Genomic DNA, 25,425 nt, shown 5'->3' with positions numbered 1-25,425 from the left:
CCTTCCCTTCCTTCCCTTCCTTCCTTCCCTCTCTGCACTGGGAGCAGGCAGGGGTTCACAGGCTGAGGAGGATGGATGCAGGGAAAACCTACAAATGTTGGGGCATCAGGAATAAAGAGGCCTCAGGATCTCAAATCATCCTTATCAAACTTGCAAATCTCTCTCCCCGGCCCAGAAATTCTCAGTCCCATGGTACAGGCTGGCAGCAGGAAGGGCAAAGGGGGAGAGCAGCCCTTAGCCAAGAGCCATCCCCCATTTCTCTCCACTGCAGCAAATCATGAGGAGTATTGAGTATTTCTGCTTAATTCAGGTTTGTTTGTTTTTCCCTTTTAAAAGCAATGTTTTTATTTGAAAAAAATAAGCTAATTTTTTTCCAGAAAATTGACAAAACAGAAAATGCTTTTTGAGTTAATGAATAGGTTTGGGGTTGGGTTGGTTTGTGAAGTCTGACACCTCCTCATTTTGGTTTGCAGCTCCAAATTCTTGTGGGGAGCTTTAAAATGAAAGGAAATTTCAAAATGAAAATTGGCTCTGTAGCACTCCAAGCCAGGCATCTGATCAGAAAAAAAAAAAAAAAAAAAAAAAAAAAAAGGGTAAAAAAAGCCCAATCTTGCCTGCTTCTTTTTTCTTTCTTTCTTTTTTTTTTTTTTAATTTAATTAAGTCAATGGAGAACGGAAAGGCCTCAAATGAAAACCACACTGGCCCCAAACGTCTCCAAGGCTCCAGATGTGAATTCCTGCACCTTCTGCTGGCGAGCACATCCTGGCTGTCCTCCAGCACTCGGGCACAGCCCCTGCTCAGGAAGGAGAGCAGGACCCAGGGATGGCCTGGAAAAGGTCAGGAGGTGGCTCCAGTCCATCTCTGGCATATGGGATCATCCAGACCTGAGCTCAGCCCTCAGGGTAAATCCCATGGACTCTGCTTTGCCCCATGGAGCCATTTGGGACTTGCCATCCTGTGCCACCCCCTGTCCCCAGGTATCTCTCAGTGTCCCCGCCCAGGCTCAGCCTCAGTACGGCCCCAGAGGCAGTGCCAAGGGGCTGCTCCCCCAGCCAGCCTGGGCAGGGCTCCTGGGCAAGCTCCAGGGATCCTTCTTGGCCACCTTTGTAACTGCACTGAGAGCCACAGTGCTGATGGATGGCTGACTGTCCCCTCCCCTGTGCCTGGCTGTCCCCTCCCCGGTGTCACAGCCGGGCAGGGCAGGGCCCTTCTGCTCTGCATTCCCCAGAGCAGCTCTGGAGGCTCCTGGCCGGGTTTTACCTCCTGGCACAGACACAGGAGCCAAAGCTGCTGAGCCATGAGCCAGAGCTCTCTGCTGTGCTGTCCCCACCCCAAGGCCTCCTGGTGGCACAAAGGACTCGCCTGGGAGAGCTGCCCCCACCTCGTGTTGCCAAGGTACTGCACCCTCTCTTTCCATTTCCTTAAATCATGGAATCACAGAATCCCAGAATGGGTTGGGTGGGCTTGGAAGGACCTCAAAGCCCACCCAGCGAGACCCCTGCCATGGCAGGGACATCTTCCACTGTCCCAGGCTGCTCCAAGCCCTGTCCGGCCTGGCCTTGTGCACTTCCAGGGATCCAGGGGCAGCCACAGCTGCTCTGTGCCAGGGCCCTCCCAGGGGAGAATTCCCTTCCAATATCCCACCCATCCCTGCCCTCTGGCTGTTAAAACCACACCCTTTGTCCTGGCACTCCATGCAAAGCTCAAGGATGGTTTTTTTTGTTGCATCTAAAACTTCCCTGAGCCACAGGAAAACCCCCAGGGGGGCTTTGGGGTGAACCCCAGCCCTGGGTGAAGGCCCTGATGGAGCAGGTGGGGAGCACACCTGAAGCACAGAGAGCAGGAGTCCCTGGGGGGCTCAGGAACAGCCCCTCTGAGGAGCTGGCTCAGGGAACAGGAGGCAGGATGTGCCCAGGCTGAGAGGACAGTGACAGTGGGATGGCTTTGTGCCATTATTTACCAAGCCAGCTGCCCTAACTCCACCCAGCACCCTGAGCCATCAGCTGGAAGCACCTGTCCCAGGAGGGCTGGAGAGTTAATCACTGAGTGCTTGGGCCCAGAAATGCAGTGGCTTAAGAGAAAATCTCACTGTATTTTTTTTAAATGAAAGCCTTTCTGCAGTAGATTCAACCCAGAAAAACCCTGCTCACTCTGTGGATTGCAATGCAGGTATAAGCCAAATACATGGTGAAAAGGAGATAAACACTGTGTCATCCTGCATGGCCACAGGAGACAAATTCCCCATTTAGAAAGCCAATAAAAACGTATTTCTTTTAGAACAACTGCATTCATGGCACATTGTTTCTCTGAGAAAATATGTTAGTGACTTTGAACTCCTCCAATGCCATCCAGAACATATTTTTTTTCCCCAAAGTGTCTCGAAAGTAGCAAAAATTACGAAAGAATTAATGACTGTTAACAGCTGAAACAGATGGTCTGCTGTGAGTCCCCACAGCCTCATGCAACTGTGAGTCAAGCCATTTTTCAAAATGGTGAAGAAAGAAAAGTAATTAAAAAAAAAAAATTTCCAAGGCTACCAGGCTTCCAAAATTCCACTCGGACTTCCCAGGCGGAGGCAGCAGGAAAGGAGGGGCCGGCTCAGTCGGGACCCACCTTTGGCTGCAGCCCGGAGTCCCTCTGGCCTCCCGGGAGATGCTCAGGGTTTGTCCGCGCTCAGCAGCGTCTGGGGCGGGTTCTGCTCCGGGGTCAGAGCCAGCATCCCCGCACCCGCGGTGTCCCCACGCCCACCCTGGGGGCAACAGCGTCCCCCCCTCCTCTCCCTCCCCTCCCTCTCTCCCTGCCAGCGCCGGGAAGGGCCCGGAGAGCAGAAAAGCACTTGCCAGGAGGGGAACTCCGGTTGCCGGCTCCGCTGCGGCGGCTCCTCCTTCTCTCCGGGAGACTCATCCCCGCGGCCACCTTCACGCTTGGGCTGCCCCTCTGCCGGCTCCTGGATCAGCCCCATCGGGCACACGAGTCGGCGGGGCCCGGGCGCGGGGCGAGCTCATCATGGGGCCAGGCGAGCCCGGAGCGCGACTCTGCGGAGGAGCGACACAAACTTCAGCGCAGGCACGGCCAGGCTTTATCATTTATTTAAACCCCCGCTGTCAATAATTCATGCCGGGCAGCGGGACAGCAGCGGCAGGAGCGCGGCAGCGCCGGCACCGAGCGGCCACATCTGGAGCAGATGTTCGGTTCCCAATACAAGCGGGGCTTGCGGGGAATGCGCAGTGCCAGGGAACGGTGCGCTCCGGGACACGGCCCCGCTCCCCCGGGGCACCAGCCACGGGCTCCAGGGCTGGCACAGAGCTGGGCACCAGCCGTGGGCTCCAGGGCTGGCACAGAGCGGGTGGAAGGGGCAGGACTGGCTCCAGCTGCAGTCCGGGGCTGCGGGAGCTCAGACCCGCAGCTTCCACAGGCGCTCCTTGGAAGCGCTGGGCACACGCTGCAAAGGCTCCTGCACACACCCACACGGGCGTCCAGGAGCCTCCCGGCCAGGAGCCCGCTGCCACCGGTGCCAGCCCGGAGCGCTGGTGTCCCTGCAGCGGCCCCAGCGCTGTGCCAGGAGGTGGCACCGGGCAGGGCTGACCCCAGCCCACGCTCCCGGGGTGTGCCGGGACAAGAGGAGCATCTTTCATTGGCAGGGGCCACCCCCAGGGTGTCCCCTCAGCGAGTGTCACACAAACCCTCCAAGCCCGACAGCCCCTCTGTGCCGTGTCACCGAGCCCCTGCCCGTCCTCCAGGGCCCTGTGGTCACTCCCAGCCCAGGCCACAGCTCCCCTCCCCCTACCATGCCCAGCGTGGCCATGCCAGGGCTCCTTGTGGCTCAGACCTGGCTGGCTCTGTCCCCACTCCTTTAGGGACATCTGCCGTGAGCAGGGAGCGATGGAACAACGCTCACAGGCACCTGCTGTGCTTCAGGGACTGCTTTAGGGACTGTCCTGTTCAGGGCCAGGAGCTGGAATTCACGATCCTTGCAGATCCTCCCTACTCAGGACATTCCATGAACCTCTGATCCTTCAGCCAAGCTCTCCCTGTGCTCTGACAGACATTTTATTTATTTATTTATTTATTGCTGCCCCCGGTGCCCCCGGGTGCCCCACACATGCCCCTCATTATCCTTCCTGACACCGGCTCCGGGCCAGCCGCGGTCCTGCCGGGCCCCGGGACACGCCCCGGCTGTCCCCTCCCTGCTGTCCCCTCCCTGCTGTCCCCTGCCCATCTGTCACTCGCCAGCTGGCCTCGCTCTCCCTTTTTGCGGAAGGTGAATTGAAAGCAGTAATTTCTTTGCCTGCAATTGCACAACACCTCAAGCACCTGAGCTCTCACCTAGCCCTCCAAGGTGTATTATTAACTATAATTATTATTACTTATAATTATAATTATTATTATAATTACTACCAGCACTGTTATCCCAGCCCTCTGAGGGCATCTTCCTGACACAGTCCTTATGTTTTGGGCTACCTCTTTTATCTCTGTAATTTGCAACACCTCCTCTGGTATCTGAGCTCCACTCTTTGGGTAATGCAAACTTGGAGATGACTTTCAGTGCAAATTTTCTCCCTGAAAAGAAATTTTCTTTTTGCTCCCCTTCCTAAATGTGAACCTTGTACTTTACCCTGCCAGCCAGCCACTTAATGCCAGTAAGAAATGGACTTTCCTTCTCCCTAGATAATGACTGATCTTGCAGATTGGATAATGAAATAAGTAATGCCATTAGCAGCCCATTAATCAATGGTGAGCAGTGAATAACACCGAGTGTACGGCTGTCGACTGCTCCTGAAGGACAGGGAAAGGGGAACTGGGCAGAAATGGGGAAACCACCCAAAATCCAGTCCCCTGCTCCCGTTTCTTTTTTACTGCTGAGGAGTGGCTAACAATCAATTCCTTGCCTGGGGCATCCAGCCTTGTGCCAGCCTGTCCAGGTGAGGCGTCGGTACTCAGGAGAGTCCCTGCACATCCTAAATCCTGCTGAATTCCACCCTTAGCAGGCAGTCACTTCCTTCATTTCTGTTCCTGCCTGGAGGAGGATGTGAAAAAAGGAGGAATCCAGGAGGGCCCTTCCCTGCAGTGCCATTAACGGTGGTGGTGGCAGAACACGGCCACAGCTGCAGCAGGACCTGTCCCCATCCTCAGGACCCGTCCCCACCCTCAGGACCTGTCACATGCTCAGGGCCTGTCCCCACCCTCAGGACCTGTCCCATCCCTGGCTGTGCCTGAGCTGCTTTCCCGAGCGTTCCCGGTGCTGGAGCAGGGGCTGGCCGCTGTGCTGCCAACGGGTGAGAAACAGGAGATGCTGGAGCAGATCAGAACTGAGATCTGAGCAGAGTCACCCCGGGGCGAGCAGCTCCTTCTGGAGCAGGGCTGTCCCGTGCCTTTGGTTTCTGTCTCGTGTTATCTCCACCCACAGAGAATGTGGCACTCCTGGGCCCCCGTCTCCAGTCCCCATCCAGACACAGCTCTCCCAAGACTCAGCTGCTCTGTGCAGCTGCTGACAGCTCCCCTCCATCTTCCAATCACAGGATTACTGAGCTTGGAAAAGATCTCCAGGATGAAGCCTCAGCTGTGCCCCATCCCCACCTTGTCCCCAGCCCAGAGGTCTGACTGCCACATCCAGGCCTTCCTTGGGCACCTCCAAACCTCCCTGGCAGCCCCTGCCAGTGCCTGAGCCCCCTTTCCATGGGGAAATTCCTCCTGATGTCCCCCCTGCTCCTTCCCAGGTGCAGCCTGAGGCTGTTCCCTCTCCTCCTGTCCCTGTTCCCTGGAGCACAGCCCGACCCCCCCGGCTGTCCCCTCCTGGCAGGAGTTGTGCAGAGCCACAAGGGCCCCCCTGAGCCTCCTTTGCTCCAGGCTGAGCCCCTTCCCAGCTCCCTCAGCAGCTCCTGGGGCTCCAGTCCCTTCCCAGCTCCATTCTCTCCCCTGGACATGCTCCAGTCCCTCAGGGTCTTCCTTGGAGCAACCCAGAACAGGACACAGGGCTAGAGGTGCCTCATCCTCGAGGTGTGGCCCCAATCTTTACGCCAAGTGCCACGGCAGGGATTTTAGGAAGAACTCCATCGTGGGTAAACACCACTCTGAACTGCTGAGAACCTTTCCCCAGGAGTGCTCACTCTGGGAGAGAGGAAGATCAGGAACAATAACCCTAAAAATAAAAATTATCAAAGAGAAGGCTGCATGAGGCCCTTTTTAACCCCCTCCCTAAGACACCTCCTTTGTCCTCACCTCCAGCCTGTCTCACAGCACCCAGTGAGGCTGTGAACACGTCGGTGGCCGCTGTGTCCCTGAAAGGGTTAATTGGGAAGGCATTTTCCGCCCAGCCCCCTCACTGGCCTGCACTGCCAGCTCCTGGCCCTGCGTTCCCTCTCTCCTGGAGCCAGCGCCGACGGTGACTCACGGAGCTCATCCGGCACATCCCGTTTGGTGACACTTGTCACCAAAATGTGCTTCAGGGGAGAGGCAGGAGGAGCACAAACACGGGCACGGAGCGAAGGTGAGGCTCGTCCAAACCGGGGTGACAGCGCTTTCTTTTCTCTGATAATCAGTTCTGCTCAGAAGAGGAGAAACCCATCTCCAAGGGAAAAGAAGGGTCCTCACATCACTCCTTCCATCAGGCTGACACCTCTTCATCTCGGGGAATTTAACATCTGTTACATAATTCAGGGAACATGTGGTTATTTTCCAGGCTTATTAATAGCCCAAACCCCACAGCTTAAATGGCAGTGAGCAGCTGCTCCAGACTTCACCTCTGGAGCAGGGGCTGGGAGCAGGTACCGGGCGGGGCTGGTTGGGGCTCAGGGCTCCCTCTGCCGCAGCTTGGGCTGATGCTCAGACAGCTGCACTCCCACAGTCCCCCACTCCGTGCCTCCTTCCCTTCATATCTCATTTTTCTTTCCAGGAGAGGCAGAGGATGGTGGAGAGGGTCACAGATGTGAGAGAGGGTTGGGGAAGTGCAGAGAGGAGGGGAGGGAGACAGTGGATCATTGTACCCTTCGTCCCAAAATACTTCCATAGCAGGTCACTCAGTCACTTCCAAGATGTCCAACAGGGCTTGCAGGTGCTTCCATGGCAGGATTTAATCCTGAATGCCTGAGCTGCCCTCTCACTTGAGAAGCAGGCTGAGGGAAGGCCCTTGGCACCTGGCCAGCAGGTGGGAAGGTTGTCTGTGGCTCTGTTGCTGTGGGGATGGAACGGCAGCTCCATGAGCACTCCTCTCCACCCTTGAATGGTGCCTTGGATGCTCCCCGGTGTTTCCAGGTGAGATTTGGGCTGGGCAATAGGCAAAGGTGATGCTGTAGCTGGGACACAGGTGTGTACAGGATATTTCTGAGACGCACAAGCACAGCTCACATCAGGCAAAGGAGAAGCAAAGCCCTCAGCCACCTCCAGCCTATCCAGGGATACATTCATGGATCATACAAATCATCTCCTCACTCTCTGATGGTCTTAGCAGAACCCAAAGTTAATCTTGATTCAGTCCCAAATCCCTCTGTGGCTTTAATCCAGCGCAGAAAACCCAAACCTGACAAATGATGGGGGCTGGGGAGAACCTCCTCATTTCCTGGCAGTCCATAAAAGCCAGGAAGGTCTTCCCAGAAGGGGTGAGGCCAGTGGAGCCTGCAGGGAGGAGGAAGAGGAGGCCCTGGGCAGCTCTGGGCACTCTGGGTGGGAGTGGGAGGAGGGCACCCATGCCCGAGGGTCCAGCAGGGACTGGGCACAGCAGGGAGGGCTCCGAGCTCAGGAGCTGCTCCAGCTCCAGGAAATGCCTGAACACCCCTAGGGCAGGGCAGAGCTCACCCAGCTCAGCCCACAGGGACAAACAGGCAGGAAATTGGGGGTTCTCCATGATCAGTGCATGTCAGTGATTCACACAGGGCAAACCCCCCAAAGCCAGGCTGGGAGCTGGGAGGTGACTCCAGGGAAAAGCCTTGGTCGAGGCCTGCCTTCAGAAGGAGCAGGAGCTGCCTCCAGGCACCACATCCCAGCCTCTGCCTCCCTGCTGCACCAAGGCTGAGCCTCGGGACTGCAAACTGCAGTTTCCGTGTGGTCAGGAACCACGGGACACAGACTGTGCCTGGGAGACCTGGAAGGGGAGCATGGACAGAGCCTGGAGCTGGGCTGGGACTGGGGATTATCCAGGAATCTCCAGACCTTGCTGTCTTAGTTGTTCCCAGCCCAGGGATGGGCTCAGCTCCCCCACTGGAGAGCTTCTCATGCAAACTAAAATGATCTGGTAAAAAAAAAAAATTAAGTGAACAATTCCTCTAAATCTGAAATCACCAAATCCAAACTAGTTCTGCTGCTCCCAGACTGCTTCTGCACTCCCAAATGGCTTCCTGGCCCAAACCAGAAGGGACCATTTTGGCAGAGGAAAAGAGCTGTCAACTTCAGCAGAGTTTGACTCAAATTTTCTATTTTTCCCTCCCTGTAGCCACCTTTTTCATCCCCACCCAGCTGAAAGTTCACTCGTTTTTACTTTTACAGGCATATTTTCCCTGTTCACCAAGCCATGCTTATCTGACCTCCTGGATCTGTAACAATAATTTCTTATTCCTTCTCCTGTACCTGCGCTGATCCTCTTAGCTTTGCTGGAAGGATTTGGACAAGAATACTATTTTTGACATCCTGGGATTCTTTGACAGAATCTTCCATTCCAGCTGCTATTTTTTGCCTTCATATCCTGCTCCCAAAATCTGCAGGGTGGCAGTTCTGGGGTCAATATGACTTAAACAATTCAGTTTATTAGCACAAATACACAGCCACAGGATATTAGGGAAGGAGTGTGCTGAGTACCTAAAAGCTCTTGGTAATGTAGAAATCATCCAATTAAGTCTGTTACCCAACAAGGGCTTCACACACTGCTCACAGTCTTTAGAAAAAGCATCTGGCAATGTCAGAAAAATTATAAATTGACAATTCCCAGTGATTGACCTCCTGTTCCTATTGTGCATTTGCCATGGAATGAAAGAAAAACAGGAAAGAGTCTTGCCAAGGTATGGGAAGGAAAAAAACAACAACAAAAATGAATGAGATTTTGTTGGCAGAACTTGCAAATTATTCCAGCTCCCTTTCACCCAACTTCCGTCCCATAATTGCCGTGTGCTGCAGCAAATTCCCTGGAAATGCTTCTGCTGTGAGGATGGAAGCAGCAGTTTGTGCAGGGCAGGAGGCTCCTGTCCTCAAAGCCCCAGCCAGGAATGAGGCATGAGCAGAAGAACCAAAGAGGAACAGGGTTCAGGCCCAACCTGGCAGCTGTGGCTCTAAGCCAGGCCCCAGCAGGCGATGGCCAGGCTGGATAGCAGGGAAATCAGTGTGGAATGGCAGAGAGCTGCTCTGGAATGGCAGAACTGCTCTGTGGAGTGGCAGAGCTGCCCTGAGGAGTGGCAGAGCTGCCCTGACTCAGAGCCACAGCCTTGCGGCCAGGGGAGGTGCAGCCCAGACTTTGGGCTCTCAGAGATGCCCAGAGATGCTGAAACTCAAGCAGGGCTTCAGCAGCAGTGTGAGGGCAAGGATGTGCTCAGCCAGCCAAGGAGGCCTCTTCCAACCCACCTCCACATCCTGCTCCTTGCTGCAGTCCCTGGAAATTCCAGTGGGGCAGCCAAACTCCCCCCAACCCACACTAGTGCTCCTCATGGTGGCACCGACCCAGCAGGAGAGATTCCAGCTTGGAGTATCGTGTCAGGAGGGACAGAGGGCATCTGCTCCATGATGGGAATGACCAAAGCAGTGCCCAAGGGTGGCCACAGAGCAGGGAAAGCTCTCCCCAAAGGTCCTGCAGGCTCTGAGCTCCCTGAGCAGAGCTGAGTGCTGGTGACACTCAGGAAAAGGGAGAAATTCCATCCACTCTACCCAAAAAGCTCAGTCAGGAGGAGATGCAAACAAAGCTGCAGTGGAGGTACAGCCAGGAGACAGGGTGGGAACCAAGGGAATACAGGAGCCTGGGCTGGAATGGGCTCCATGGGCAGGGTGTGGGTAGGACCCAGGTGAGGATGCTCAGGGCATCACAGAATCACAGAATATCCTGAGCTGGAAGGGACCCCCAGGAATCATCAGTCCCACTCCTGGCCCTGCCCAGACACCCCAACAATCCCAGCCTGGGCATCCCTGGAGCTCCTGGAGCTCTGGCAGCCTCGGGGCTGTGCCCATTCCCTGGGCAGCCTGGGCAGTGCCCAGCACCCTCTGGGGGAAGAACCTTTCCTGAAATCCAACCTGAGCCTGCCCTGGCACAGCCCCAGCTGTTCCTGTTCCTGTCCCTGTCCCACAGAGCAGAGATCAGTGTCTGCCTCTCCTCTGCCCCTCATGAGGATGATGGAACTGTGATGAGTCTCCCCTCAGTCTCCTCCAGCTGAACATCCCTCAGCTGCTCCTCTTCCCCCCAAGGCCACTCACTTTCTTCATGGGCTCCTTTGGATGCCTCCTAATGGATTCATGGCTTTCCTACATTGTGGTGCCCCAAACTTCATCCAGTATTCGAGATGAGGCTGGGCCAGCCCAGAGCAGAGCAGGACAATCGCTCCCTGGTGGCCCCAGGAAAGGGTCACTGCCCCCAGGGTTCTGACAGCACTAAGGCTTGATCCCAGCCTTTGGAAACTTGGGAAGCACTGGGAATACCTAAAATTGATGGTGAATACCTAAAACCTTGTCAGCTGTGCTGCCATCTCAGAGTGCTCCTCTGGAAGTGGCCCTGTGCTACAGAACCACATTTATGGAATGTCTGAGGCTGGACAGAGCTCCATGCCCATCAGGTCTGACCTGTGCCCAATGCCCACCCTGCCCCAGCCCAGAGCACGTGTGCCAGGTGATTCCAGTGATCCAGGACTGTTACAGCTCCAAGCTCTTGTGCTCCTGAGGAAATCAGGAACTCCTTTTCCTAGCTCAGGAAAGCAAGTGTGAGGATTTGTAAGAAAAAGGGACACAGTGTCTGCACCTCAGTGTGTGCTCTGTGCCATTGGCTGAAGTCACTGCACTTGAATTTATATGTTTTTCTAAACCAGGACTTGCCTGGCAGCTCTTGAGATTTCTAAAATAACTTTTTCTAAGCTGCTGTTGTTCTTCAGCAGAACTTTGAGCTATTGCTTATCAAAAGGGGCCTCATTTCCCCAAATTAAATAAATACTCCATAAAGCATGGGATGTATAAATTAGTCCAATGTGCTTTCAAATATTCTGGGGTTTTGGTAAACAAAATCTATTCTGTATTTAAACTCTGCAGCTTTACCTCATGCAAAAGTTTTAATTTGATTATACATCTTATTAACTGTGCTCTCGTGTGTCCTCCACTTTTTCTCCTCTTCTACTTAGTTACTTTGAAATAAAAGCCAATCATGGCTCATACAGCATGCAATTTTCAGCAGAATTCTTCTGCAAGCTGCTAGCAAAACATATTTAAGGCTGACCCCAACAACCATTCTCATTTTCCTTCAAACATTTCAATTATTACTTAATTTAGGCCTGCTTGAATAGTCCTGCCACCTCTCATTTGACCACTGTCATAGCAATGCAGGAGTGACTTCAAAATGAAAGGGGTTTGAAATGGATGAGTGGTGATGGTTAATTACGACTTCACTCAATATTGGTGGGGCCAAAACTCAAATCCTGGGCCCCTCACTCCAGGAAAGACCCTGAGGGGCTGGAGAATGTCCAGGGAAGGGGCTGGAGCCCCAGGAGCAGCTGAGGGAGCTGGGAAGGGGCTCAGCCTGGAGCAAAGGAGGCTCAGGGGGGCCCTTGTGGCTCTGCACAGCTCCTGCCAGGAGGGGACAGCCAGGGGGGGTCGGGCTGTGCTCCAGGGAACAGGGACAGGAGGAGAGGGAACGGCCTCAGGCTGGGCCAGGGGAGCCTCAGGGGGGATTTTGGGGAAATTCCTTCCTGGAAAGCTGGGCAAGCCCTGGCACAGCTGTCCAAGGAGGAGGAGGAGGCCCTGGGCAGCTCTGGGCACTCTGGGTGGGAGTGGGAGGAGGGCACCCGTGCCCGAGGGTCCAGCAGGGACTGGGCACAGCAGGGAGGGCTCCGAGCTCAGGAGCTGCTCCAGCTCCAGGAAATGCCTGAACACCCCTAGGGCAGGGCAGAGCTCACCCAGCTCAGCCCACAGGGACAAACAGGCAGGAAATTGGGGGTTCTCCATGATCAGTGCATGTCAGTGATTCACACAGGGCAAACCCCCCAAAGCCAGGCTGGGAGCTGGGAGGTGACTCCAGGGAAAAGCCTTGGTCGAGGCCTGCCTTCAGAAGGAGCAGGAGCTGCCTCCAGGCACCACATCCCAGCCTCTGCCTCCCTGCTGCATCCCCTGCCCTGGAGGCTTAGCCCACATGTGTATGTGGCACTTGGGGACACGGGGCAGTGCTGGCCTTGGCCGAGCTGGGGAACAATAAAGAACTGTTAGATGGAAAAACATCAACTCTGGAAGCAGAAAACAAACTCTGTTCGGCTCTGAGATGGCCAGAAGCAATCCAGGGTGTTAGAAATGCTCCTATGACTGGAAATATAAATATACTGTATTTACACCTGACATATATATATATATATATATATATATATATATATATATATGTATGTATTGTGGTAAATACATACATTTTATATTAATTATAAAAAGGCATAAATGAAGAAACACAGAATATACTGATTGTTATATAATTAAAAATTATATAACACATTAAAAATTGAGAATCTGCTTGAATAGAAATAAAAAATGAGAAGTTAAAGATTAAAATAACTGTTTTAAACTCTCTATTTCAAACCTGGAATAATCACAGACTGCCAGACCAACCAGAGGTAAAAGGAAAAAAGGTTGTGCAGCAACCCAGCAGAGCAGGAGAGTTAAAAGGCTCAAAGTGTATCCAGGGAGGAAAGAGACGCCTGGGTGTGACAGACTGCTCAGATAGGAGCAGGGGGGACAGCCAAAAAGGGTCTGAACAACAATTCTCTGAAGAGGGGACACCACAGCCTGGTCAGAAGCAGGAGACGAAGGAATTCTGGCAGGAGGGTGTGGAGGATTCAGGAGAACCCAGCACAGCTCAGGAGAGGCTGAAAGGGCCAGGGAATTGTTTGCATTCCTTTTCATTCCCAAGGAGATGGGAAAAGGAGGCAGAAACAAAGATGAACAGCCAGTTTTCATAATGGAAACATCTTCCCACTGCAGCCCCAGAGAGCCCTGAAAAATAGACCCACTCAGTGACTGGGAAATTGCCTGGGGACTGGAGGTGTGTGAGTGCAGTGACAGCTTTCCTTAATGGCACAGAGTCGAGCAGGAGGAAACCCTGAACTGGTGCAACAGCTGCACAAAAATCTTACAAAATCCAACATCTGAGGTCTAAAGAGCTGAACTGCAGTGCCCAATCCTGCTCAGGAGAAAAGACCCCATGGCCTCCCCACCAAATGCTGAGCTCTCAGTCACTGGGGGCATGTGGATGCTGCTTTGGAAAGAGCCACAGGAAAATGCAATGTGAGCGATTTCTGTCAGAGAAACAGAGCAAACTGAGCTGTGCTGGTGCCTGGCTCTGCTGGGCACCTGCAGGATGAGCAAATCCCTGCTCAGAGCACTCGGGAAGGGAGATAACACAACGAGGAAGGGTGAGAGGGGGAAAGGAGCTTGGACAGAGGCAGAGAGAGAATTCTGCACAGAAAAAAATTGACAAGTCAGGGCCCTTCAGTCTGGTAAAGAGATGCTTGAAAGGGATGTAGGAAACACTTATTAAACCAGAGTTTTATCACATCCTCAACATCATGGAGCAAAGGCAATAGAGAACAAACACTTGCTGTTTCTAACAGCACCAGACCCAAGAGATACACAAGGAAATTACCAAGAAATGGTTTCAAAAAAAGAAAAAGGCAAAGGAAGTGTTTTTGCAAATAGTGCCCAATTATGTTGTTGAATTTTTCCTGGAAGACATTAAGTGCTCAAAAGAGGAATAAAATAATGCATTGAGAGTGACAGACAGCCTTCAGCTCAGGAAGTTTTCAACAGGGGTTGAGAGGAGCTGGGAAGCTGGAGGAGGAATGGGCTGCACTTGCCCTTCTTCAGGAGATGAGGTGAGAGAGGAATTTGTCCTCACTAGAGAGAGGGTCCCCAGGGTGGAGCTCCAATACCAATGCCCTGAGCCTCTGGGGTTTTTTCCTACTGCCAGAAAAGCAAATATTTCCTCCTGGAGCTGCTGGACACTGAGAGCTGCAAGACATGTTCCAGCAATTTTATGTGGATCACAGTTTGGTTATAAAGTGTTTAACTAATGGTCAGGAAGAAGCCCAGTGAATCATCACTGGTCACAATGTGCTTTGCACAGAGCAGGTTCTCTTCATAACTCACACTCTTAAACTCAGCTCATCTGTTCTTTCAAATCCTTTAGGGTGGATCTCAGGCATGGCACCACCAAAACCAAATAGCTTTAAGGGACTTTGATGAGCTTGCCTTGGGTAGTGGCCTGAGGGGTTGCAGGGAGGCAGGAGGGAAGGCACCTGGCAGACTCTGGTTTCTCTAGGTCCCACAGGGAGTTCTGGGCTCTGCTGTTGGACCAGAGCCTGCTGTGCTGTCCAAACCCCCGCGCAAAGGATGCTCTCCATCCCACACTGCTCTGCAGCCCTGCCTGGGCTGGAGCTCAGCACCAGGGGGTGCCAGGGCTCCCCTCACACCTCCCCCTCTCACCCTGTCATTAATTTTATAAACAAACCTTATTTTGGTGTTTTCTCTCCAGAGGCACATGAGAACACATAAAGGGGGCACCCACAGGGGACAGTCCTCAGGACAAGGACAGGGCCATGGGGAGCCTTGTGTTTCCTTACAACCCCACTGCAAATCTTCTCTGGAATCTCTGGGAAAGCCCAGGGAACCTCCCGAGCCTCCCCCTCTCCTTCCCTTCCTGCCCCTTGTGCCTGCAGCTCCCATGGTCACCCTTCCCTGCCCTTAAAAGCCAGACTGCCAGTCCAGGCACTCAATCCCCTCTGCCTTTGGGCTCCAGGCTCCCAGAGCTGCTGAGCCACAGCAGCAGCACAAGGATGTCCCAGTGCTGTGGGTGGGACCAGGATCCTCCCTGTGCCCTCGAGGCCTCAGGCACTCCTGTCCCCCTGTCCATGGATGTTCACAGACACAGCAGCTCCTCTCACCCAGCCTGCACCCCCAGACAAGCACCAAGGGGCTGCCAGGGCTTCTCATGGATCCCAGACTGCTTTGGGTTGGAGAAGCCCATCCCACCCCCCTCTGCCTGGGCAGGGCCACCTTCACTGCCCCCAGCAGTGGCTTTGACACTTGGCACTTGAGCCTGGAGCGGCCTGGCTCAGGTGCCAAGCTCCAGATCCAGAGCCAGCTCTGCTGGGGTTTTGAGCTGGCACAGGCTGAAATAGGGTCAGTGCTCCCAAAGGGACCAGCAGGGCTGTCCAGGGTCTCCTGGTGCCTCTGGCTGCTCCCATCTCTCTGGAGATGAAATGGTTTTCTCAGACCCCAAGTGGAGCCTCCTTGCCTTTAGTGCCAGAACAGGAATAATAAGCCCTTATCATCTCATCATCCACCCTTCCACATGGTTCAGCTGGGCTGCAAAGAACAGGAACAGCATTTTCCACAGATCCATCTCCTTCCTGTACCTCAGAGCAAGCCCCTTTTACAGCTTCCATCCCAGGAGGGAACAGGATATTTACCAAACACCCAAAGAGAGCACTCTTGGCTTCAATCAGGTCACAGGACAAAACTGCACCTTCAGTTCCTGGTCCAACCTCCTGGAGAAAAGAATCCATCCACTCTTCCAGCTTGTTTTTATGGACTATCCAAACTGCCTGGATCTCCTTTCCAGTGAGCATTCATCAGGACCTTGGAACAGCTGTGGACTCCGTGGGGTGGGAGCAGTGGGACTCCTGCTGTGCCAGGGTGCAGCTGAATGGGGTCCTGCCCCTCAGGCTTTTCTCTGGTTTTTTGTTTGGTTTTTTTTTTTGATTAATCCCACTGGTGTTATTTGCATTACAACAGCTCTGGGATCTGCACCTTTTGTTCCAGAAAATGGGATTTTGCATGTGAACTCATTGAGAGGAACTTACCAAACCAACCCAGCTCTGCATGGACTGAGGTGCCTAGGGACAGTGCCACCCCACAAAAGCTTCTGGGCACTGTCACAGCTCCACTGTGACAGCAGTTAACACGTGTGACAGCACATCTCATAACAGCCTCCTGTCCATCACCAGGACAGAGGAACTTCGCCCTTCCCAGGAGCCACCATTGACAGTCGATCCCTGCCCGGGCTGACACTTTGCCAGAGGGTCAGGGAGGGATCCTGCCCCCCTGCCCAGCCCTGGGGGCACCTCTGGGGTGCTGTGTCCAGCTCTGGATCCTCAGCACAGAAGAGACAGGAGCTCCTGGAGCGGGGCCAGCTCAGGCTGGGAGGATGAGGAGGGCCTGGAGCATCTCTGTGCCCAGGAAAGGCTGAGGGAGCTGGGGCTGCTCAGCCTGGAGAGGAGCCCCAGCTGAGAGGGGCCCTCAGCCCTGGGTGTCCCTGAGTGTCCCTGTCTGTCCCTGGGTGTCCCTGTGTGCAGGGAGGGGCAGAGCAGGGCCCGGGCTCTGTCCCTGGGCAGGGACTGAGCCCAGAGCTGCCCCTGCCCAGGAGGCACAACTCCTGCCCTGGGCAGTGCCCAGCCCTGAACAGGCTGCCCAGGGAGGGGCTGGAGTCTCCCTCAGCGGGGATACTGCAAAGCCCTGTGCACACAATGCTGTGCCCTGGGCTCTGGGATGGCCCTGCCTGAGCAGGGAGGTGGCACCAGGGACCCTCGGGGCCCCCTTCCAGCCCGGCCCAGCCTGGGGTTCCAGAATTGTGACACTCTCCTGCTGTCTCCTGCACAGCCCCAGGCCTGGAGCCAGCTGAGGAGTCAGCGGGTTGCAGATCATTACAAGGCACAAACATCCCTGGGGCAGCCAGCACGGGTGACTCCTCCACTACAGCAGCAGCTCCACAGCAGCTCCTTGCTCTTAAGAACCAGCAGCTTTCTTGTGCTTAACCCCTGGGAGACCTTCCGTCTTCCTAAGTTAATCCCTTCTGACTCTGTAGGCTGCTTTGCCACAGTGGATTTATGAGGCAGCAAAATCAAAGCACTCTGCATAGGTTCCTGTTTCATTTGCAGCTCTGGGGGTGCCAGCCCCTTCTTGCCTTTGCTCCTGCAGTGGAGCCTCCAGGAGAAACCTTTCCAAAATCAGCAGGGGCCTCCCTCTAGCTCCCAGTGAACCATCAGCAGCTCCTGAGGGTTTATTAATCCCCTTTGAAACAGTGCCTGAGGCTCCCAGAGCGCTTGGGCAGGTCTGGACTGGAGTACAGGCTTTGGCTGGAGCCAGAAGCAACCCAGAGTCAGTCAGGTCTGAGCACCAGAGGATTTAAAGGGTGAAACCTGCATCACACTGGGCAACATCTGTGAATGACTTTCCTGAAACTCTGCTCTCAGGGGTCCCCAGGGCTCCCGACATGATTTAACTCTATTTAAAGACCAGCCTCCAGCAGACATGGACTTCTGGCAGTCTCTGGGTGACCATGGAACACAAGGTTTGCATTGTCTGGACAGCCTCTCACCTCCTTCTATTCAAGTGAGGGCTTAAAATAATGCACTGGGAGTGGCTTCTGCTCAAGAGGCTAAAACATGTCCTGAAGAAGGGACAAAAAAGGGTAAAAACACCGAAGAAGACAAGAGCAGAGCGCGAGGTGGATGAACCTGTTCTGAAAGGCCACCCGAGATGAGCACAGCAGATGACCATGATCAGGATGATCCATCCCTGCAGGTCCATGTCTGGATCCTGCCATCCCCTGGCAGTGGCTCTGCCACCCCCAGCCTGACACAGTGTGCTGGTGTCTGTCCCTCAAACATTTCCCTCAATAACTGTGCAATTTCACTCATATGCTGCGTTTTTACCACTTCAGACTTCTCTAGACTGCTTTTAATTTATCAGACTAATTCCAACTGCAATACCCTACCAGTGATAGAGAATGGGCTTGACAAACATCCCTTGCTCTAAATAGAAGAATCTATTAGATTCTAGCAGCTCCAAGTAGTAAATTTAGGTTTTATCTCTGCCAGATCCATATTGGTCCCTTCCTGCTCCAGACACCCTGCTGGGTTCCTTTTGTTTAAAGGTGACTGGCAAAGGGAAAGCAGAAATAAGAGCTCTGCCTTCTGTGCCTGGGCTCTTTCCACTCTACAGTCAAGGAGGTAGGAAAGGTTATTGCCAGCAATAAAAATAGAATTATTTTTCTGCCTCTTTCTCAGAAATTCAGCTCTAGTTTGGAGCAGGAAAATCTCAGCTGGTTGGAGATGGACAGGCAGGGCAAGATGGAACAAAAGGCCTGGTGGGACCTTTAAACTCAGCCCCTTGTGCCCACCTGGGGATGGTCCCAGGTGGTGCTATCAAGGAGCCTGGGGAAGGAAAGGGCTCTGGGGCTGCTTAGAACCTGTCCCACGGAGTCCAGCCTGTCACTGGGGAATGCTGGGGACTCTGCCACGCTTGCATAGAGCCTGCTTCTCAATCAGGGTTCAAATTCACCCTTCCCACCTGCATCAGCCTCAGTGGCCACCTCCAACATCAGCCCGGAAGGGGAGGGACAAGCTTGGCACTCCTCACCATCCCTGGGTGAAGAAAAGGGGGGAAAATGCCAATGAGGCCTTTTCATCTCCACAAAGAGGAGTTCAAACTCAATTATCTCCCTTTAGAAAAGAAACCCTGGTGCAGATCACCTTTAACATGAGCAATAAATTCCAGTGAGCAACTCTCTGTCCGTGCCTGCCAACCCTCCCAGCTCCTGGGTTCAGGAGTGACTGAAACCCTGCACTCAGAGTTCAGTTACAGAGTACAAACCAGCGGATCACACTAATTGCTGACCTCAAAACCATCCCCTCACCTCCCTCCTTAACCTCAGTGTTCCCAGAAGGAAATGGAAAAGCCAAACCTGGGCACCCAGCCCTTCCCCTGGCAGCGCGCTGCTCCTCCCGTGCTCAGGCATCCAGCGGGACATGGATCTGGGCTCAGGCAGCACAGGAGGCTTGGCAGGGAGCTGGGAGCTGCCACAGAAGCTCCATCCTCCCACTGGGAGCAGCTCCCAGCCACTCTCCCTGGATCCCAGGCTCTGCTGTGTCTCCAGGCTGCTCTTGGGAGCGCTGGAGATACGAAGGGCTGGGCCCAGGAATGATCCATCCGTGCCAGGACGCATTCCCTGAGAGTCAGCAAAACTTTTCAGCCCTTCAATTCATTCTATTATTTCTGCTGATGGCACTATAAATAATTACTCCCCACCCTCCATGTGCTTGAGCTGCTTTGCTGAAAAAAGATGCACATTTTGTTCATCTTTCAACACGCTGCCTGTATTTTTTGGTGGTTTGCAAACCCTGCTCAGTGTTCTCCAGCTCTTCAGGATGGAGGGAACAGGTTCCAGGGGCCTCACCCAAGAGGAGCTCGCCTGCAGCCCCGCTCAGACCACGGGAACAGGGTTTTCTAACTTTCAGGCACTTTCAGGTTTCCTTGCCAGGTCATTTTCTTCCCCTGGAGCAGGAAACAATGGAGCCATTATCCCACCTTTCCTCACGGGGGACAAACTCCTTCCTAATGTCGCCAAAGTCACAGATGGCTAAAGCACTACCAAGGGGGGGAACTATTGAGGAAAGCAGGAAAAAGCAATGATCCCAAAGCCCTGGGGTGCCCAGCATCCCTCTGCCTGCGCTGCCCTGCACTCCATGAGTTCAGCACGGAGCTGTGCCATGGATTTCCCTCTGTCCTGGCACCTCTGCTTTTCCTTGCAGGCTCTGTGCCTCCTCCTCTCCAAGTTTCACTCCTTCACTGCTCAAGGCAAAGTGTTTTGCTGCCCACAAACCAGCTGATCCCTGCAGGTGCTGCTGCTCAGATGCTCATTCTCCGACCCACGGCTCTGCTCTCCCTGCTCACTTCCAAGTTCCCTGTCCCATCTCTCCCTCCTTGATGGCAAACACAGTGTCTGAGGACAAAAACCCCATTTTCCTGACCCAGCCATGCAGCTCCACGGTCCTGTGGGCTTTGGGCGGTGCTGAGGTCACAGGATTCCCTTCCCAAGCCCTCCACCCTGGGAGATGAAGGCGAGGCAGAGTTTTTCCCGGTGGATTAAGAAAAGCGGGCTTTTTTTGCCTCGACATGCAGAACATAAACAGCTCCTCTCCTGATTTCCTGAGAGGTGGCCACCATAGAGCACTTCTCAAGGAGATTAGTGGCTGCTTTTCCAATCCTATTTCAAGCCTCGAGGAGGCTGCTATTTGTCAAAAGTGTTATTAATCTCCAATAGGCACCAGGATAAATGTTTGCTGGTACAGCCTTTCTCCTGCATGGATCCCGGAGGGACAGAAGCTCCCAGGGACCCAGGCTCACCTGGGACCCGGCTGCAAGGACTCAAACAGGCTCTCATTACGGTCAGGGCACCTTAAGGATGCACCCACCTGAAACAGGGATGAAGGAACGACAATCCATAATTTAAGGAAAAAGCCACATTGCATGGAAAAATAAACAGAGAGCCACTCGGTTAAGGAGGAGAGGGGGAGAGGAAAATCACTGGCTGAGTGGGGCAGTTCACAGTTAAATATCCTCTGGGCACAGGGCTCCTGCTGAAAGGCGATTTATCAGCCCAGCGAAGGCTGGGATGGGTGACAGTGCTGGGGAGAGGAGACTCCGGCGTGCAAACAACGCTGTCGTTCCCAATAACCCGGGATTCGCTCCGCGAGGCTCTCCAGAACTGCTCTGCATTGCGAGTGCAATGCGCATGGAAGGATGTGGCAAAACTCCCCTAACCTGGGAGAGAGGGGGGACGGAGAGGAGCCGAGCGGCGGCAGCGCGGCGGGGACCAACTTCTGCCGTGATTTATGGGCCAGGCATCCCAACTTAGCTTCTGCTGAGCGGCAGCTCTGGGATTTAAGCAGCGAGGGAAAAAAAGCCACAACTCTGGGTCATGCACTCAATTATTTAAAAGGGAAGGAGGGGAGAGGGAAGGGAGCGGAGGTGGCAGGACAGGCAGGCGGCCCCGGGCCCCAGGTGCGCGGTGGGAGGGCTCCTGCTGCCACCGGCCCCGCGTGTGCCACAGCCACGCGTTACACTTTCTCCCCGGCACAGGAAAACACATGGGAAAAGCAGGGGGATGCTCCCAGCTGCCAGCCGGGAGCGGGGAGAAGCCGTGCCCGCAGCCCCGTCCCTCCGCGTACCTCCAGCCGCCGGTGCCCGGTGAGGCGCGGTGCCCGTCCATGCCGTGCCGGAGAGAGAGCCCGAAGTGTCCTGGGGAAGCGCGGGCGGCTGCCGTGACTTGGGAATACAGAATATGGTACAAGCTTTAATTAAAAGAGTCTGAAGGCTCTCTCCTGCTCGCTCGTCCTTTTTTTGCAGTACCGGATCGGATTTAAAGGGCTAGAACCCCAATTTGGCACTGCTTCTGCCCCCGGAGCGCCACGCTGCCGCCCGGGCCTGCCAGCGCCAGCATCCTCCTGCCGCCCGTCGGGGGCATCCTGGCAGCCCGCGGGGCCGGATCCGGCAGCACCGGGAGCTGCGCTGGCAGCAGCAGCAGTAAGCTGGAAATCAAGGCTCGCTCCAGCAGGCACGGTGCGCGGCGAGAGAGGATCCCACAGGCAGCGGGGTGGGCGAGGGCAGCCCGAGCGCTCCCCAGGGTGCACGGAGCAACGTTTGTGCTCTACCAGTGCTCCAGAGAAGTGGGAGGAGGAGGATCGTGTCCCTCTGTCCTGGTTATGCCACCACCCTGTGGCAGTGCCCAAAGGTGTTGCCCTCCCAGCGCCAGCCCTGGGTGGAGCGGGGCTGTTGGGAAGGGCTGCGTCACCCAGGGTGGTGGGGAAGAGGAAGGGGAAGGGCTGCGTCACCCCAGCCCATCTCTGCAAGACGGGGTCCTCAGCTCCTGCCCACATCCCGTGAGCAGGGAAGCAATTCCATTTGGATTTGGAGGCCACTTGCTGATGCCAAGGCAGTGGGGACACAGCCTGGCACGGGCGGCGTACGAGTGACACTGGTCCCTCCTTCAGCTCCAGGTCCCTCTCCAGATCCAGGCGCTCTCCAGACCTCCATGAAAACACTCGTCTGCAACAGGCTGGGCTTTCAGTGCTTCTTGGGCTGCTCAGCACGGCAGGGATGGCCAAGACACAGAGCCAGCCTTCCATCCAGCTTTCCCAAAAAAAGGAAAGAGGGGATGAAGAGCAGGGTTTCCATGGAGCCCTCCTTGGTCCAGATTTTGAGCTCAAATGGGGAAAACCAAAGGAAACAAGGAGTACATCTTTCTTCTTCTTCTTCTTCTTCTTCTTCTTCTTTTTCTTCTTCTTCTTCTTCATCTCCTTTTGTCTGGTTTGACCGCCAAATGCCGCCCTCCCTCCCCAAGGCCAGCTGGAAACATCCCGCTCTGGGTGTCTGACCAGTGCGTGCCGCAAGGCTCTCCAGAACTGCTCTCGGGCTGACCCGCGTGTTCTGGCTTCCTCTCGCCTCATTAATTACACCCAGGGGTGGGTGCCAAAAGGAAAAGCTGGTTCTAATTCCATGCTGCAACCCAGCTCCAAGCTGCTGGGATAATTAGCAGGTTATTAATGAACGAGAAGATTCCCACCATGGAGGGAGGAAGGATGAGGAGGGAGGGGAAGCACTATTTGGTCCTGGTGGGGAAAAAGGCATTGGAGTGGGAGACTGTCCCTCAATCCAAGGCTTTGAGCCACCTTCAGTGCCCGGGAAGTTGCTCTCAGCCCTGGGGCTGCTGGATGGATCCACAGAGCAAAATCCAAGGGTTCTGCTTGGCCGGGGGCCACGCTGGGAGCAGAACAGCTCCATCTCCCAGCCCCAGCCTGCGGGCTCCCATCTGCCTCTGGGCACGCAAAGGAGGCGGCTTTGGTGCCTCCTTCTCCATCGCTCCTGGGCGACGTTGACTCAGGGCTGTGGGGTTTTGGATCATCACCATCTGCCAGGTTCCTACTGGGGGCTGGAGGCTGTCACCCCGAACACTTCTCTTTGAACCCCTCATAAACTGTGGGAACAGCACAGTCTTCCTTCAAAATCAATCTGATACCAAGCCTTATGGTACCAATTCCCTGGGTTTACGCACCAGCTGAAAATTCCTGGGAAAGGCATTGCCTGGCAGAGTCTGCCGGGAAAGTGCTTCTCTAAACACTGAGGGGCAGCAGGCAGGGGTGAGATTCCAATGAAACCGGGGTGTCCTCAGAGGCTCCAGCTTGAGCTGCTCGTGTGTCTCTCCGAGGCATGTGGTTGTTGTTCCTTTAATTATTAATCCTTGCATTGACGTAATCAAATGTGCCCGAGCCTTTAACAAATGCCTCAATGTAAAAAATGAAGAATAAATTTCTTTCCCTCCCTGAAAACTTGTTTCAATCCCATGACCAATTTTATTGCCGTTCTGCTCTAATTTTAAATATAACGAGAAACATTAAGGTTTTCAATTAAAAGATCCCTTCCTTCAGATATTGGAACATAGCCTGAAGTGCAGACCACGTGTGATATTTTTCATTGGAATGGTGTGGACTAAATCTGATTCCCAGATCAAACACAGTCAGGCTCTGGCGTGCAGTTGGCCAGGCTGGAGAGGCTGAGCTGTTCCACTTTGGGAAGAGCCTCAGCCTTGTTTATGTTTTTAGCTGACTCCTCCTGTTTCTGAACTGAACCTTGCATTTATTCCTTCTCTTTTGTCAGCCTTGGAGTCTGTGGTGAGGGACAAATGATCTTCATGCCACCCTGGACTCGTGGAATTTTTGGCTTTTGACTGATATGTTTAGTTTTTCCCTTTTCTTTAGAATGAGCAGATCCATGGCCACAACAGAGATGTTTGTTGTGCAGTGAGCTCAAACCTCAGCTTGATGCCATCCTGGAATCATGGAATTTTTGGCTTTTGACTGCAATTATGCACTTTTCCCTCTTCTTTAGAATGAGCGCATCCATGGCCACAACAGAGGAGATGTTCCTTGTGCAGTGAGTTCAAACCCCTCATTTGCCACAGTTTCAGTGTTTTCTTTGTTGGACACCATTAATGTGAATTTTGGGTCACAGAAGGTTTTTTCGTGTGTTCTTTTCCACAGACCCTAAATCTTGCACTTGTCCTCTACCTTAAATCTTGCAGGTGGCCCCATCTGGTCCTGTCTCCTCCTCTCTGGGAGGGTTTCCAGCTGGGCAGATGTTCAGCCCCAGCAGCAGTTGGTATTTGCAGGAGTGAGGTGCCAGCTGGGCTTGCTGGGGTCAGCATTGCTCCTCAGCCCTGCAGGAGCTCATTTCACTCCTGCTGGGTTTTGGTTTCCTAATGGAAGTGGCACCACTGATTTATTTCACTGTCCCTGAGCCTGCTCAAGGACTCTTCCTCATGGAAACATCAGGTTTGTGCAGATGAGACGGAAAGACAGAGACTTCCAAAAAGCACCAAGGGAAAAGCACTTCAGGTGAGAGGAGCTGGAGCAGAGTCTGGATCAGCCCCTCCAAGGCTCCATGTGCCTTGCCCAGAGACCCCAGACTCTGCTGGTCTTGCAGGAGGCACCTCTTGTTCACAGCAGCTCAGCCACCCTTTCCCAGGCCTGGACTCTGGTGCCCTCAGAGGGGTGGGAAGGACCCCGGGACAGGGACATCACCCAGAGCCAGGCAGTGGGGTGGCACAAACCCATCCCTCAGGGGCAGAGCTGGGCAGGATCTTGTCCAAACACCATATCATGTTCCTGCTCCATTCCTTTTCCAGCTCAGTGAGGCTGCTTGGAAAGCCAGGAGTGGCTGAGCTCATGGGAGAGCTGAATTTTCCACTCTTGAGCCAAAGAGTGTTTGCTTTATCTTTCCTGAACCCAAGAATGTTAACTTTGCCATTCCTGAGCCCAGGAGTGTTAACTTCTGCCGTTCCTGCAGGTTTTGATGTGTCAGGATGCATCTTGTCTCACTCCATCAGGTTTTTTGGAGGCCACACCACCTCACTTGCTTTGGTTTCAGGTTAGGAGAGCCCCTTGCTGCCTCCCTTGTTCTGAGTTGCCACAGCACAGAGCAGGGGTTCACTGCTCAGCCCTGCTGGCTCAGCCCTCCCTGGGACTGAATGAAGGAATTCCTGATTCCCAGAGGGATTTCTCTGAGATCCCTGCTGTGCTGCATGGAGCAGGACCCCGGGGTCTGCTCTGGGCAATGGCCTCTCCAAGTGCAAAACACTTGTCAGGCCAAGGAGATTGCCAGTGAATTCACAATGAATCACCCAAGTTACAGCCCTTTAATAAAGATAAAAAGCAGAGAGAATAGAACACGCTGCAAACCTATAGGCAGGGGGTTGGTCTCCTGAATCCAAAGGCAAAGCTTTGAAACCCATGTTGGCTTGCACAGGGGGCTTGTCTTGGAGAACTTCAAAAGGAATTTAGAAACAAACAAAACCTGGTTAAACATGGGGGAGCTAATAATCACAAATTATTCCTTTTCCCCCCAGATTTGTGAATTAAACTGCATTACTGCCACATGGA

General features: G+C 54.0%; 1 protein-coding gene across 1 annotated transcript in view; it reads right to left on the bottom strand.

Annotated features, from left to right (window-relative positions):
• The window catches only part of CALN1 (calneuron 1), a 156,022-nt gene extending 134,455 nt beyond the window's left edge, over window positions 1–21,567 (bottom strand). Inside the window, exons 1-2 of the mRNA XM_059866031.1 lie at window positions 21,160–21,567; window positions 2,838–3,036 (exon numbers count right to left, since the gene is read on the bottom strand). Coding sequence (XP_059722014.1) covers window positions 2,838–2,963 — 126 coding nt within the window. The 5' untranslated portion in view covers window positions 2,964–3,036; window positions 21,160–21,567. The remainder of the gene's footprint in view (window positions 1–2,837; window positions 3,037–21,159) is intronic.
• Window positions 21,568–25,425: the final 3,858 nt, after the last annotated feature.

This window comes from Haemorhous mexicanus, chromosome 22 (genome assembly GCF_027477595.1).
Source record: "Haemorhous mexicanus isolate bHaeMex1 chromosome 22, bHaeMex1.pri, whole genome shotgun sequence".
Taxonomy (NCBI): Eukaryota; Metazoa; Chordata; class Aves; order Passeriformes; family Fringillidae; genus Haemorhous; species Haemorhous mexicanus.
This window is presented reverse-complemented; position numbering and strand designations above follow the sequence as displayed.